Source organism: Nomascus leucogenys, chromosome 3 (genome assembly GCF_006542625.1).
Source record: "Nomascus leucogenys isolate Asia chromosome 3, Asia_NLE_v1, whole genome shotgun sequence".
NCBI classification, from domain to species: domain Eukaryota; kingdom Metazoa; phylum Chordata; class Mammalia; order Primates; family Hylobatidae; genus Nomascus; species Nomascus leucogenys.
In genome coordinates this window covers 46,099,647-46,114,703 of record NC_044383.1, presented here as the reverse complement: position 1 = coordinate 46,114,703, position 15,057 = coordinate 46,099,647, and the positions used below count along the sequence as shown (strand labels likewise).

At 37.8% G+C, this 15,057-nt stretch overlaps 1 protein-coding gene across 3 annotated transcripts in view; it reads left to right on the top strand.

The window, feature by feature from the left end:
- MINPP1 (multiple inositol-polyphosphate phosphatase 1) overlaps nucleotides 1-14,749 on the top strand; it is a 48,049-nt gene extending 33,300 nt beyond the window's left edge. For 2 of the 3 annotated variants that reach the window (XM_003255165.4, XM_003255167.3), the window contains exon 5: nucleotides 13,443-14,749. In XM_003255165.4, the coding sequence (XP_003255213.1) occupies nucleotides 13,443-13,839 (397 nt within the window). In that variant the 3' untranslated portion in view covers nucleotides 13,840-14,749. The remainder of the gene's footprint in view (nucleotides 1-13,442) is intronic. The other variant, XM_003255166.4, reaches the window with a different exon arrangement.
- The last annotated feature ends 308 nt before the right edge of the window (nucleotides 14,750-15,057 follow it).

The window sequence follows — 15,057 nt, the reverse complement described above, 5'->3', positions numbered from 1 at the left end:
TGATTTCTTGGGAACCTACCTAATTAGATGGAATGGCTGAGTCTTAAGTAGGTGTATTTTTCACTTTTTTTTTTTTTTTGAGACAGAGTCTCACTCTGTTGGCCAGGCTGGAGTGCAGTGGCACAATCTTGGCTCACTTCAACCTCTGTCTCACGGGCTCAAGCAGTTCTCCTGGCTCAGCCTCCCAAGAAGCTGGGATTACAGGCATGTGCCACCACACCCAGATAATTTTTGTATTTTTAGTAGAGATGGGGTTTCATCATGTTGGCCAGACTGGTCTCGAACTCCTGACCTCAGATAATCCGCCCACCTCGGCCTCCCAAAGTGCTGGGATTACAGGCATGAGCTGCCGTGCCCGGCCGTATTTTTCACTTTTTAAGAAACTGCCAAACTTTTCCCACCAATGTATGAGAGTTTCAGTTGTTCCACATCCTGCCAACGCTTCATATGGCAGGTCTTTTTAATTTTAACCATTCTAATGGGTGTGTAGTAGTACTTTGTTGTGGTTTTAGTTTGCATTTTCATAATGATTAGTGATACTGAGCATCTTTTCATGTGCTTATTTACATCTATATATCTACTTTGGTGAAGTCTTTATTTTGTCTGCTTTTTGATTGGGTTATCTTTATTACTGTTCTCAGTGTGTGTGTGTGTGTGTGTGTGTGTGTGTGTGTGTGTGTGTTGTCTAGGTACAAGTCCTTTGTCAGATTTATGCTCTAGAAATATATTCTCTTAGTCTATGGTTTGCCTTTTTTAAAAATATATATATATTAATGGACTGATTTTGCCCCATTATTGAGGCATTTCACCCTGAGTATTTATATGTACCCTGCATATTTTGAGGTTTTCCCACTCTGGCTTATGTGAAAACCATTCTGTTTTTTTGTGGGTGTGTTAGCTTTGGGAATTTTTTTTTTCTTTTTTTAGACGGGGTCTCACTCTGTTACCCAGGCCAGAGGACAGTGGTGCAATCATAGCTCACTACAGCCTCAACCTCCCAGGCTCAGGCAATCCTCCCACCTCAGCCTCCCAAGTAGCTGCGACCACATGCATATACCACCATGCCTGGCTAATCCTTAAAAAATTTTTAATACATGGAACTTATTTTTATTTATTTATTTATTTTTATTTTTTTCTTGCTGTGTTGCCCAGGCTGGTCTCCTGGTGGGCTCAAGCAGTCCTTCCCCTCTGCTTCCGGAGTCACTGGGATTGTAGATAGGAGTAATCTGTAATTAGCTCTGCTAATTTTTTTTTTTTTTTTTTACCTATTCCTTTTCAATGTTTTTTCTCTGGGATTTGGATAGTTTTCTCATATGCATGTGCTGTTCAGTGCCAGCTGAAAATTTGAGGGAGCCCCTGCTGGTCTGCAGCACTCTCTTCTCAGGTACTCCTGCTGTGAATTCAGCCAGTGTGGCCTCCCTAAATTCTCACTCCCATCTCAGCTGCTCAGGGCGACTTCCCGAGCTGTTTGGGCATCCCCTCCCCGTGCCATGGTCTGGAAACTCGGCAGTAAGCTGGGGCAGCTGTTGGAGTCACCTCCTTTGCCTTCCTTTTCTCATACTATGACTATTGTTGAGTGTCTGAAACTTTGTATGTTTTGTTCAGCTTTCTGGTACTTTAAGGTAGGACAGTAAATCTGGTCCCTGTTACTCCATCTTGACTGGAAGTGGAAACTGTTTCAGTGTATTTTTGCTTGAGGAAGAAAAATGTCATACTTGAGTCATTTTAGTTCTTGATTTATGTTAAGCTATTGGATTGATGCTTCTCCAAATACTCACTGGAACTGATGTTTCAATTAGATGTGGAAGACTTAACAACAAATTTTTTTCTGGTAATTTTCTTCCCAAAGCATCTGGCAGTTCATGTTGCTTATTTGTATACTTACATAAATATGGGAATTATATGAGTTGTGTAAAGCTGTATTTGATATTCCTGGATCATGTTTAAAAACATACTTTGCATAACATCAGTTGAGTGTGAAACGTGAATTAAGAGCTTAGAAAGATCTAGCTGAGTACATTTGGGGGAAAACATGCAATTATTAGTTGTTTTTCTGGTTGAGCTTTTTGAATAACTTGAAGTAGTTGCTTTGTATCCTTTATCTACTTTGAACACACATAGTTATCAACCCTCATTAAAAGACAGGATTTTAGACTTAAACTTTGTTTTTGGTTGAAGACATAATAAAATTTCCTTACCAATTTCTGTAAGTAAAAGGAGGGGTGTAATTTGGAGAACTGCAGTAATCCTCTTAACCATTTTCGTGCTGTTATTCCTAAAATAAGAAGGGTTGACCAGATCTCAAACCTAAAACATTATGATTCTTTATATTTCTATCCAGACATTTATATAGATTACTCATTTGCTTTCATATATTTGTATTAATAGTTTACATTTTCAAGCAAAATGTGTGTGTTTTCAAGTGGTTTTGTCACTTTTTGGAAAATGCAACATTCCAAGTTTAATGCATTTTTATCAGGGAGAGAGCAGTTAAAGGTGTAATTCCTTTTCTTTGGGATAATTCTGCCAAGAGTCCCAAAGAAAGAATAGCCATTACAATGACTGTTGTAGTCATTACAATGTAATGGGGGATGTAAGTTAATTTGAGGACTATGACTAGTTGGATCAGAATGCAGAACATCTGAATTATTCCTAATTTGGTGTTAAATATTCATTCTGCTTAGACATTTTAAATATAGTATTAGGATAAAATTATTAGACATTTGTGGAATATATATGACTTTGGGGATATAAACCAATATGGGACAGAATTATAGACACATTATTCCTCAGGATGTCACATTGTAATATAATATATAGCGCAGGGATTCTTGGGGTATACAGTCCGAAATCCCAAAACTATATTCAAGTTTTTATGGACCACGTGCCTTTCTTTAGTATGAAGTTCCATTTAGATTCTCAGATGGTTTCATGTCCTTTGTGAAAGTTAAGAACCACAGATGCAGTGAGGATTGAGTGATTGCCTTGGCAGCCCTCCTTTAAAAAACATTTACCTCTTCCTGTATTTTTTGCTTGTTTGTTTGTTTTGAGACAGGGTCTTACTCTGACACCCTGGAGTGCAGTGGCATGATCATGGCTTATTGCACCCTCGACTTCCTGGGTTCAAGTGATCCTCATACCTCAGCCTCCCAAGTAGCTGGGACTACAGGCATGCGCCACAGCGCCTGGCTAATTTTGTGGGGGTTTTTTGTAGACACAAGGTCTCTGCATGTGTCCCAGGCTAGTCTCAAACTCCTGGGCTCAAGCAGTTCTCCCATCTGAGCCTCCCAAAGTGCTGGGATTACAGGCGTCAGCCACCACGCCCAGCTTATTCTTCTGTTAAAGGAAAAACTTGGTCCTTTCTGTCATGGTATCCTGAACCTCACAACTCTGTTTGTTGAATGGTAGTGACAAAGCCACATGAGACCGTAGATAAAGTAAAATATAGCAATCTTTATGCTCTTAGCAATCTTATGACAAAATGTATGCAGGGGTTTTATATAAGAAGAACATAATTATGAGTGTCAACCGAGAAGGAATTCGTTTCACATTTGTTCTCTTTTTTGCCCTCCTATACCTACATGCCTATGTTTCTCTCTCTTTCTCCTGTCAGTCTCTCTCCTTTCTCTGTTTCTCTCTCTCTCTCTCTCTCACACACACACACACACACACACACACACACTTTCTTACTCCCTCATTCAGACATATACACATACTCATACCCATTTATTGTTGCCAGTATTTTGGGCTTATTCATAGACCAGCTTCGGTTTGTTGGAGAAGGCTGGAAGTGAAACCAGAAAAGTTGTCATACCATCTTTGTGATTTTGGTGTATTCAGGGAGAAACTGGAGATTTGGTTCCTTCAAATAGTGATTGGGCATATACTAACTGGAGTTCCTAGGAGATGGTTTAAGAACCAGATTGGACTCTTTTAAGATTAACTCTCAATTGTGACACAGGGCAAAGAGCAGCATGTTCATAGACTTGGAACCAAATCACTTCTTCATAGAAATTAGTGATTTACTTTATACAGTCCTGGCACATACCTTTAATGGCTTCTGGTAAAAATTGGATTATAAATAAATACTTTTGTGAATTTGTTTTTCGGTGTTTAAAAGTTATAAAAACAAACAAACCCTACTGTATGTGTGCACACACACAAACTCCACAGCTGTCTCAGCTTCCACCAGTTGAAGGTATCCAAGCTCCATTTTTGGTGTCTGTATATTTGCAATAGAAACATAATATGTTTTTCCATTTGACACTGTGCTACTTAACTTTGTCAAAGAAAATAGAAATGTGAGTAAGCCTTATAAATGGGCAAACACAGCTGTTTAAGAAGGATTATATATTAGCTCTTTGGAAGCTCTTTTGGTCATAGATAATTACCTGGAGGCAGTTGTTTTTTTATATACCCGAGTTTGATATTTTGCCAGTAGAGTTTCAAACAATGAAGTAGAAATTCGTTTATATATTGCTTAGTCATTCTTGTTTATAAGAAGAGCATTCTGAAATTCTTAACTACGAATGGGACCTTGATTTGAACCATATAGTTTAAAATGCCTGAAAAATTATTGGCTAAGTCCTCTTGAATTTTATACCTCATGATTTGAGTTAGATGTTTTACTTATTCCTTCTTTGGGAGTTGTTTGGAAAAAACTCAAACCCTGTTTTTCCTCTGCCTTCACACCAACACAACAATAGTCAACACAACTTCTGCATTAGTCTATTCTTGCATTGCTATAAAGAAATACCTGAGGCTGGGGAAGAGACACTTAATTGGCTCACAGTTCTGCAGGTTGTAAAAGCACGGCTCCAGCATCTGCTTCTGATGAGGGCCTCAGGAAGCTTACAGTCATGGTGGAAGAGAAAGGGAGCCAGTGTACCACATGGTGACAGCAGGAGCGAAAGTGAGAGAAGGAAGAGGTCCCAGGCCCCTTTACACAACCAAATCTCATATGAACTAACTGAGCAAGAACTCACTTATCACCAAGGGGATGATGCTAAACCATTTGAGAGGTCCCCCATGTCCCAGTCTCTTCCCACTAGGCCCTACCTCCAACATTGGGAATCACATTTCAACATGAGATTGGGAGGGGACAAACATCCAAACCATATCATTCCAACCCTGGCCCCCCAAATCTCATATCCCCACATTTCAAAATACAATCATGCCTTCACAATAGTTCCCCATGAGTTTCATGTGAACTAACTGAGAAGTCAGTCATCACCAAGGGGATGGCACTAAGCCATTCAAGAGGGATCCGTCCCCATGATTCAGTACCTCCCACTAGGCCCCACCTTCAACATTGGGGATCACTTTTCAGCATGAGATTTGGAGGAGACAAACATCCAAACTATATCAACTTCTGTGACCCAATGTTGGGGGATGGGGGTTCCCCACCAATAAGCAGCAGACAGCAGCTAGGTATCCTCTAATTTTGACACTATCTGCCTGGATGTAGCATCAGATCTCACAAGTTGAGGACTCAATCCCCAAGATTGCCCCCTGCCCTTTTCAGACACCAGTCATAAGTCTGGGCCTCTGGAACACCTGCTGACTGGCTTCAAGTTGGGGTTTTCACAGTCCCCTCTTTGGGTTCACTTAATTTTCAGGAGTGGCTCACAGAGCTCAGGAAAACATGTTTACCAGTTTAGTATAAAAGATATTACAGAGGATACAAATGACACATAAAATGAGGTATGGGGGAAGGGATGTGGAGCTTCCATGCCCTCCCAGGGCCACACCACCCTCCAGGAACCTCCAGATTTTCAGTTGTCCATAAGCTTTCTAAACCCTGTCCTCTAGGGTTCTTATGGAGGCCTCATTACTTAGACATGATTAATTAAACTGTTGGCCATTGGTGATCAACTTGACCTTCAGCCCCTCTCCCTCTTCCCTGAGGTTGAGGGATGGGCTTGAAAATCCTAACCCTGTAATCATGCCTTTGCCTTTTTGCTGACCAGCCCCATCCTGAAGCTATCAATCAACATGAGCATACAAAAAGACAGCACTTTGGAGATTTCAAGGATTTTAGGAGTTTTGTACCAGAAAACAGGAACAAAGACCAAATATATATTGTATTTCACAATATCATTGGAACCTTAAGAAAGAAGCCTCTCTCCTTTCTTATGGAGCCTAGAGGAATAAAGATAATAATAAAGATTATTTATGAATAGTAATACTTTACAAAGTAATCTTTATTATCTTTATTCTAGTTTGCCCTTGAACCATTAAAGGTTACTAAGTTGAATTCAGGCTGAGAAAAACAAAAGAGCAAAGAAAAACATTTATGTTTGAGATTTTAGTGATTTATATTCTGAGATGTTATGTAATGGAAATACTTTTGAGATAAAGCAAAAAATACTTAACATTCTTTTAGTTGTTGCAACTTATTTAAGAGTGTGCGTAATTCTTACCCTTGAAACCTCAACCTAGACATTTGGTGAATTCTGTTTTTGAAATGGGAAAATCAAGAATAAAGTCAGATTTTAAAAATTGTATAAAACATGTAGTTGCTAAAATGTAATTTTAAGTCCTCTTTAGGGTTTCAGTTTTATGAACCCTATGTCCTCCTTAGGGTTTCATGTTGATAGCATATTATATGAAATATTATGGCAGTTTTTTCTATTTTATAAGCTGTTTTTCTCTGAGATAAAATTTCTCTAAGTGGGATTTTTAATAGTCAAGCTTCCTTTACTTGTTTTAAAAAAAGACATAAACCAAACCAAGTATATTCTTACCTGTATCCAGTAAAGATTTGTGTACATACATTTAGGAGTGATTTATACATATGTCTTGAAGTGATAATTTGTTTTAGGTGATTATGTTTTATACATGTTTGTGTTATACTTCACTAGTAGTGATATTGTCAAGCAAAAAAATTATGCAGCATCATAAAACTAACTTTGTTTTCTTTTTAAAAAATTTATTCTTAAGAAACCTTACCTGGACATAATACTAATTTAAAATATCTTCTTTTAATATGTCTTATAATCCAGTGTCTTAGAAATGACCAAACTCATTTTGGTTATATCTAGGAAATCAAAGGTAAAGATGGAGAGATTGATTGGCAATGAGAGGAGGTTCATGAATTGAGAATAGAATGTGTAAGAAACATGAAATAGGTCACATTGAGTCTGGATACAACCTCAGAATCCTTCTCAATGCAGTGTTCCAAATAGCTATTAATTACTGATTGGAGATTTGGCCCAGATACTGGTTTTATGACTAAAAATTGTCATTTATTGACATACTCTCTTTCTTCTAAGCAAGAGTAAAAATTTAGATGCATACACCCTTGTCTTTGTTCATCTGCTTAGAGGCTTACATCATTAGTGATCATGTCATAGGGCAAAATTGGGATTCAGCCCCAGAGGCCACATGGTTCTTGGCTTCACGGAGGCAAGAATTCAAGAGTGAGCCAAAAGAGTAGAGCGAAAGCAAGTTTATTAAAAAGTAAAGGAATAAAAGGGAGGCTGCCACATAGGCAGAGTAGCCTTGAGGGCTGCTGGTTGGCTATTTTTTATGGTTATTTATTAATCGTATGCTAAACAAGGAGTGGATTATTCATGAGTTTTCTGGGAAAGGGTAGGGAATTGTCGGGACCAAGGGTTCCTTCCCTTTTTAGACCTTATAGGGTAACTTCCAGGAGTTGCCATGGCATCTGTAAACTGTCACGGCACAGATGGGAGTGTCTTTTAGCATGCTCATGTATTCTAATTAGCACATAATGAGCAGTGAGGATCATTGAGGATGAGCAGAGGTCACTGTCATTGCCCTCTTGATTCTGGCTGGTTGTGGCTGGCTTCTTTACCACATCCTGTTTTATCAGCAGGGTCCTTGTGACCTGCATCTTGAGAAACACGTTCTGCCGAACTATCTCAATCAGCTTTTTATAGAACTGTGCTTTTCATTGAATATTTTTTTCTTATTGCGTGTTCATTTCAGAAGAAAAACTTGAGAAATGTGGTCTTTGCCTTTGCATTGTTGGAAAAGAATTGATGCCTTATTTAAGAAACAATCAGCTGGGCGTGGTGGCTCACACCTATGATCCCAGCACTTTGGGAGGCCGAGGTGAGAGCATCACTTGGGGCCAGGAGTTCAAGACCAGCTTGGGCAATAAGACCCCATTTCTACAAAAAAAAATTAAGAAATAGTTGGGCGTGGTGGTGCGCTCCTGTGGTCCTAGTTACTTGGGAGGCCTACGTGGGAAGAGCGCTTGAGCCCAGGAGGTCAAGGCTGCAGTGAGCCATGATCATACCACTGTATTCCAGCCCGGGTGACAGAGCGAGCTCCTGTATCTTTAAACAAAAACAAGGAAAAAATATCATTTTTAAAAAATTTTGCGGGATTTTACATGTGCTTTTGCCAAACTGCATGTTGCTGAAGAGTGTTACTAAGCACTGACAATGGAGTCTTCCTCAGTCAGTATGTTGAAATACTGTGTTTCTTCCCACAAATAAGAACTGATTTGATTTTAAATGATTTTTCTTTTTTTTCCGAGACAGATTCTCGCTCTGTCACCCGGGCTAGAGTGCAGTGACACGATCTTGGCTCACTGCGACCACTGCCCCCTGGGTCAAGTGATTCTTCTGCCTTTGCCTCCTGAGTAGCTTGGACTACAGTCATGTGCCACCACACCCAGCTAATTTTTTTGTATATTTGATAGAGATGGGGTTTTACTAGGTTGGCCCACCTGTTCTCAAACTCTTGGCCTCAAGAGATCTGCCCACGACCTAAGTGCTGGGATTACTTGATTTTAAATGATTTTAATCAGCAATGGTTTGAAAATAAATTTAAGTGACTAAGAAGTGACTAAGTTCCTAAATGATTTACTCTACTCCTCATAAACAAGTATTTTCTTATAAAAGGCATTAAGGTTTTTCCAAGTAAAATTTTTTGGTATAAATTGTTTCCATATAATTTAATTTATGGTATACCCGTGGTTTTGCTTTTGCATTTGGATCTTTAGCACTTTCGGATATCTGATGAATTTTAAAATATGCTCTTCAATGAAATGAGTTTGTTACTTGATACCGTGTTTACCTTTAAAGTGTTAGGTACTAATATTTTAGGAGAACTGACTTGAACTCATCTCCTAGATTCTAAACTAGAATCTAGTGCTGGGTCACTTCACTGCTAGAACTGCTGTGGCTCTTGCTGCCACTGTGGCTGTTTGCTATCACAGATTGATCAATGGCTCTGTGGCAAACACTACCATAGAGCCATCGATCAATATGTGATAGCAAATATGCGAGTATTTTTCTGTAGCTCAAATCCAACAGCTTTGCAAGGGAAGTAGCTTATCTTCATTCGGCAGGAATGAAGCCTTAGAGAGATTGAGTAATCTGCCCTAAAATTTGCTCACAACTAAGTTATGCCCTCTAGTTTTCAAGCTGCTTAGTTTTTCCCTCTCTAAAAGGGTATGATAGAACCTATATCATAGGGTAAGCAATTGCTTCGCTAAGGCTGCAATGAGCAGCATTTCTGTTTTAAGACTTAGTAGGAGTGTATTCATGACCCAGCTCAAACATCACCTCCTCAGCAAAGCGCGTTCAATTCTTCCTTAGACAGAAGGATTTGTTCTCTGGGTTTCTCTAACAGACACATGCGAATCTGCAAGAGCCAGAAATGTTTCGTTTGTGTTTCTTGTTCTTTTATCCCACTATTCTCCTCTCCCCTCCCCCTCCAAGAAGAAAAAACTAGCATGGTGCCTGGCACTTGGCGTGAAATGACAGGGCCTGTCACATCTAACAAATTAACCAAATGGATCCTTTGAAAAGTCTCTTCTTTATTACGTTTTGGAAAGTTGAGTGCGGCTAATTTGCCCAGGGCCTTTTGTATGAATATGAGCATCATCAGCCAGCGGCTTTTTCTTGAGTAGCAACCTACGTTAAGTCACAAAGGGTAAAAGTAGAAAAATAATTATTATAAATGAAATTGTGCTCTTTTTTAATAGTTTTCATTATCACAAACTTAAAATATTTATACTTGGTTATTGTAAAAATATGTAAATTATAAAAATAAAATTGTAAGTGTATTATTCCCTATAGGCACATTTCAATTTCTAAGCAAAATCTTGTTCTTGCTTTTAATGGCTCTACTTTTTTTAAACTATTACCCTTGTCTTATTATTGTTTTACTAGTGCATTTAACTAGACCTTTAAGATATTAGGGGTTTTTTTTGATGTGTTTCAAATTTGTATAATAGACATTGCTCTATGTAAGAAGATAATCAATACTTATGGACTCTATAGAAAGTTAGCACTTTTCCTTCCTATTGAAAATTTTCTGGAATTCTAAAATACAATTTTAAAACAAATTGGATTCATCAAATGGTAGAAGACAGTAATTTATTTTTGATGGGATGGTTTACTGTGAGAATCTAATATGTAAACTTCCTTGATTTCCCATAAAACTTCCAATAAGCATTTTTAAGTATAATTTTCCTCAAATTTCTTCTGAAGAATTCATTGATTTTAACATATCACTGACAGTAAGGCAGTAAAAAAAGGGGGGAAGGTGTTTACTGCCTTTTGTATAAACCCAAGGAACCTTGAAATTTACAACTTAAATTTGAGTCACAGTCTAGATTTAATTTCTTCTATAGCTTGGATGCAATTAATAGAACTTTGAACTCATAATTTGTGCATAGCCCTTTTGGTCTCTTTCCTTCCCCCAATTTATAGTTTTCATGTGTGTGTTTTTATTTGTCTTGTATCTTTTCTCGTATTTGCTATTCATTTGATTAACTTTTGAATCTAAGTATGTAAGACTGTCCATACCACTCTCTGTCCTGTGCTCTCCAACACAGTAGCCACCAGCAACATGTGGTGGTTTGGTGCTTAAAAAGCGGCTGGTCTGAGTGAAGCTGTCCATAGTGTAAATTATGCACTGGATCTCAGACACTTGGTAGAAAAAAGAATGTAAAGTTTACTAATGGCGTATAAATTACTTGCTGAAATGACAATAGTTTGGATATATTGTCATATCTTGTCCCCAGTTTCTTAGAGTTCTTCCGTGGGGGAAAGAGGAGAGAGTTACTAACAGTAAATTCTTCTGGTTAGACAGTGGAGGTGTTGCTGCTATTGCTGCTATCCTCCCTGACCTGTTTTGTGTGCTAATAGATTCCATGGAGAGCAATAACTGAAAGTTGAATTTAGGATTGCTTCTGGCTTTGAGGTTTCTACCTAATGGCTAAAGGATTTAAAATGTAAACCAGTATATTTATATTACTTGTTTTTCTTTTAACTTGTATCCTTATTAAATTTCATTATTTAGATGGTGACAGTAGTGTTAGCTTAGACTTGAATATACTCAGATGTATAAAGGGGCCAGGCAAGTAACAACGGAATGAATTCATCCTATGTTAGACAATGTGGAATGATACATGTGCTGTGCAACAAGTATGTGCCCTCTCTACAGGGTGGGTAACCTTATTCCTGTTTAGCTGATTATGGTCTTATGGGTATATGTGGACTTGTGTTGCCAGATCTTTCAGATTTCTAAGAAGAGCAAAAATCTGGATTTTTAAGAATCTTAAACCTCTCAATTTTTAAATACTGATAAGTAATGTAAGATTTAAAAATACTTATGCTGGTCAAACTAAATATGGCTGTGTTCTGAATGCTACTGCTTGGTAACTTCAGACCTAAGAGGTTGCTTCTTGGAAATAAATACAGGTGTTAGGTATTTTAGATGACCTAATTAAAGTATACCAGTTATGAAGAGAGGCTTGGTAAGCTCCTGTTGATGAATGGCTTTTAAGTTTTACACCTTTTAGAGAATATTAATCTGAAAGTAGTGAATAATTGTCTTTTAGTTTGTTTTGAAATACTGTTAACAGTTTCAGTGTACTTTTTGAGTATATATTTCTAGCATACTCTTTTTATGGAAGTTATTCTGCTCCTTATTTTTTCTTACACACTTTTGTGTAGTTATTTTAATATGAATTGTTTTCCTGAACATTTAGAAAAAGGTTTGTGTCAGATTGCTTGTCTCTTCTCACAGAGCCCCCATTCTGGTGTGTGTACTGTTCAGAAGTGTGATGGGTTGTTTTCTGAGATTTCCTGGTTCTGTTCCCTTCCCCCCACTTTCATCTAGACTTACTTTTTCCTTTATCTCTTCTGTCCCTCTCCTGCTTGGCTGAAATTCCACTCCCAGCAGTTTCTCTAGTGTGAGCCCTGTGTTTGGAGAGTTCACAGGAGCTCCAGGTTTCTCCAGCCCCAGGCCTCACTGTAGGCCTGCCTTGCACTCACCAAGTCCTGGAGAGGACTAAATACTTCCCAATTTGAGCTGCTATATCCAATTCACACACAGCACTTCCAGTGAATACCTGTGGGCTGGTTGGGATTCTCCTGTTCTCAGATTGCTCAGATGCTCTGTGGCTTCTCTCTGCTTTCTTCAACAGATACTGATAATATCTAGTGCTTGAGGTTGGATGCTACTTGGAGTGGTTCGTAGAGAACACTTTTCCACCTAGTTATGTTGTAAATGTTTCCCATGGGTTTTTGGATTTGCTATCTGCTTGCTGTGTTTGTGTGTGTTGGGGGCAGAGGGAATCAGGAAGGTCTAGAACTGCTGCTTCTATCCTCCCAGAAAATCCAGATGCACTAAATTGATAACCTGATGAGTGGTGGCAAAATTCAGACAGTCATGTTTGAATAGGTTTACAAATTATATTTAAGAAAAATAGTATTTTTTCTATAAAGGTAGGGAAAAGGCTAAGCAGTCATTCACTGCTTCTTATAAAAATTCTTTACCAGAAAAAAAAATCATAGAAAACTTCAAGAAAAAGAATTGATTTAGCTCAGTGTTGAAAGTGGTTTGTATTCCTGGCACTTTATACTCCCACTCCCAACCAGAGACACATTGTTTCAGCCACAATAGGTTACATCACTAACCTTTTGTGGGTTTTGTAAACCATTGAAGGATTACATGAATTACCATGTAATCCTGTTCAGACTTGATAAGACATTTACTGAATAGTGCTTGTTCTTATTCCCTAGATATAAATAAAATAATAACACTTTATTCAAAAGAGCTCCATGGAGTAATATTTACTAAGGGCCAGGTTGCTCAGTTTTATGCACAGAAAGGCAATACAGTGTTGAAATACACATCTGTTTCAAGTTCCCATATCTATAAGACACTTCTCTCTCTTTAAACTTAAAGGAAAATATGTATGCACACTGTTTTATATGGATTTACAACAGTACAGCGATCCTGAATTTCGGAACTCAGCTTCCAGTATAAAAAGTTTAGTTCTCTGCCACACGGAATTTCAGCTGTATGCTTGAGTAATGTATATAAAGATTTAAAAAAATAGATGGGATCACTTAAACTAAAAAAAGATGGGAAAGTTAGTCCTAAGTGTAAATACTATGTTCTATGACATTAATGTATATACCTTATTTGCTGTTAATTTCTGTTTGAAGGTCTCAGCCAATTTCTTCTCCAGTCATCCTCCAATTTGGTCATGCAGAGACCCTTCTTCCACTGCTTTCTCTCATGGGCTACTTCAAAGACAAGGAACCCCTAACAGCTTACAATTACAAGGAACAAATGCATCGGAAGTTCCGAAGCGGTCACATTGTACCTTATGCATCGAACCTGATATTTGTGCTTTACCACTGTGAAAATGCTAAGACTCCTAAAGAACAATTCCAAGTGCAGATGTTATTAAATGAAAAGGTGCTACCTTTGGCTCACTCACAAGAAACTGTTTCATTTTATGAAGATCTGAAGAACCACTACAAGGATATCCTTCAGAGTTGTCAAACCAGTGAAGAATGTGAATTAGCAAGGGCTAACAGTACATCTGATGAACTATGAGTAACTGAAGAACATTTTTAATTCTTTAGGAATCTGCAAGGAGTGATTACATGCTTGTAATAGGTAGGCAATTCCTTGATTACAGGAAGCTTTTATATTACTTGAGTATTTCTGTCTTTTCACAGAAAAACATTGGGTTTCTCTCTGGGTTTGGACATGAGATGTAAGAAAAGATTTTTCACTGGAGCAGCTCTCTTAAGGGGAAACAAATCTATTTAGAGAAACAGCTGGCCCTGCAAATGTTTACAGAAATGAAATTCTTCCTACTTATATAAGAAATCTCACACTGAGATAGAATTGTGATTTCATAATAACACTTGAAAAGTGCTGGAGTAACAAAATATCTCATTTGGACCATCCTTAACTTGATTGAACTGTCTAGGAACTTTACAGATTGTTCTGCAGTTCTCTCTTCTTTTCCTCAGGTAGGACAGCTCTAGCGTTTTCTTAATCAGGAATATTGTGGTAAGCTAGGAGTGTCACTCTGGAAGAAAGCAACATCTCTAGATGAGAATTTGAAACAAGAAACAGACTGTTGTAAAAGGACACCTTCACTGAAGCAAGTCAGAAAGTACAATGAAAATAAATATTTTTGGTATTTATTTATAAAATATTTGAACATTTTTTCAATAATTCCTTTTTACTTCTAGGAAGTCTGAAAAGACCACCTTAAATTATTATATGTTTGGACAATTAGCAACAAGTCAGATAGTTAGAATCGAAGTTTTTCAAATCCATTGCTTAGCTAACTTTTTCATTCTGTCACTTGGCTTCTATTTTTATATTTTCCTATTACATGAAATGTATCTTTTGGTTGTTTGATTTTTCTTTCTTTCTTTATAAATAGTTCTGAGTTCTGTCAAATGCCATGAAAGTATTTGCTATAATAAAGAAAATTCTTGTGACTTTACTACCAGGACTTTTCTCTTCTCCGTGTCAAAATACAATCAATAATTGATGGTAAAAGTTTGGAAATTCAAGCAGCTTTGACTCACCTGGCAATTTTTTTTTAATTTTTTTATTATACTTTTAAGTTCTAGGGTACATGTGCACAACATGCAGGTTTGTTACATATGTATGCATGCACCATGTTGGTGTGCGGCACCCATTAACTTGTCATTTACATTAGGTATATCTCCTAATGCTATCCCTCCCCCCTCCCCCCACCCCATGACAGGCCCCGATGTGTGATGTTCCCCTTCCTGTGTCCAAGTGTTC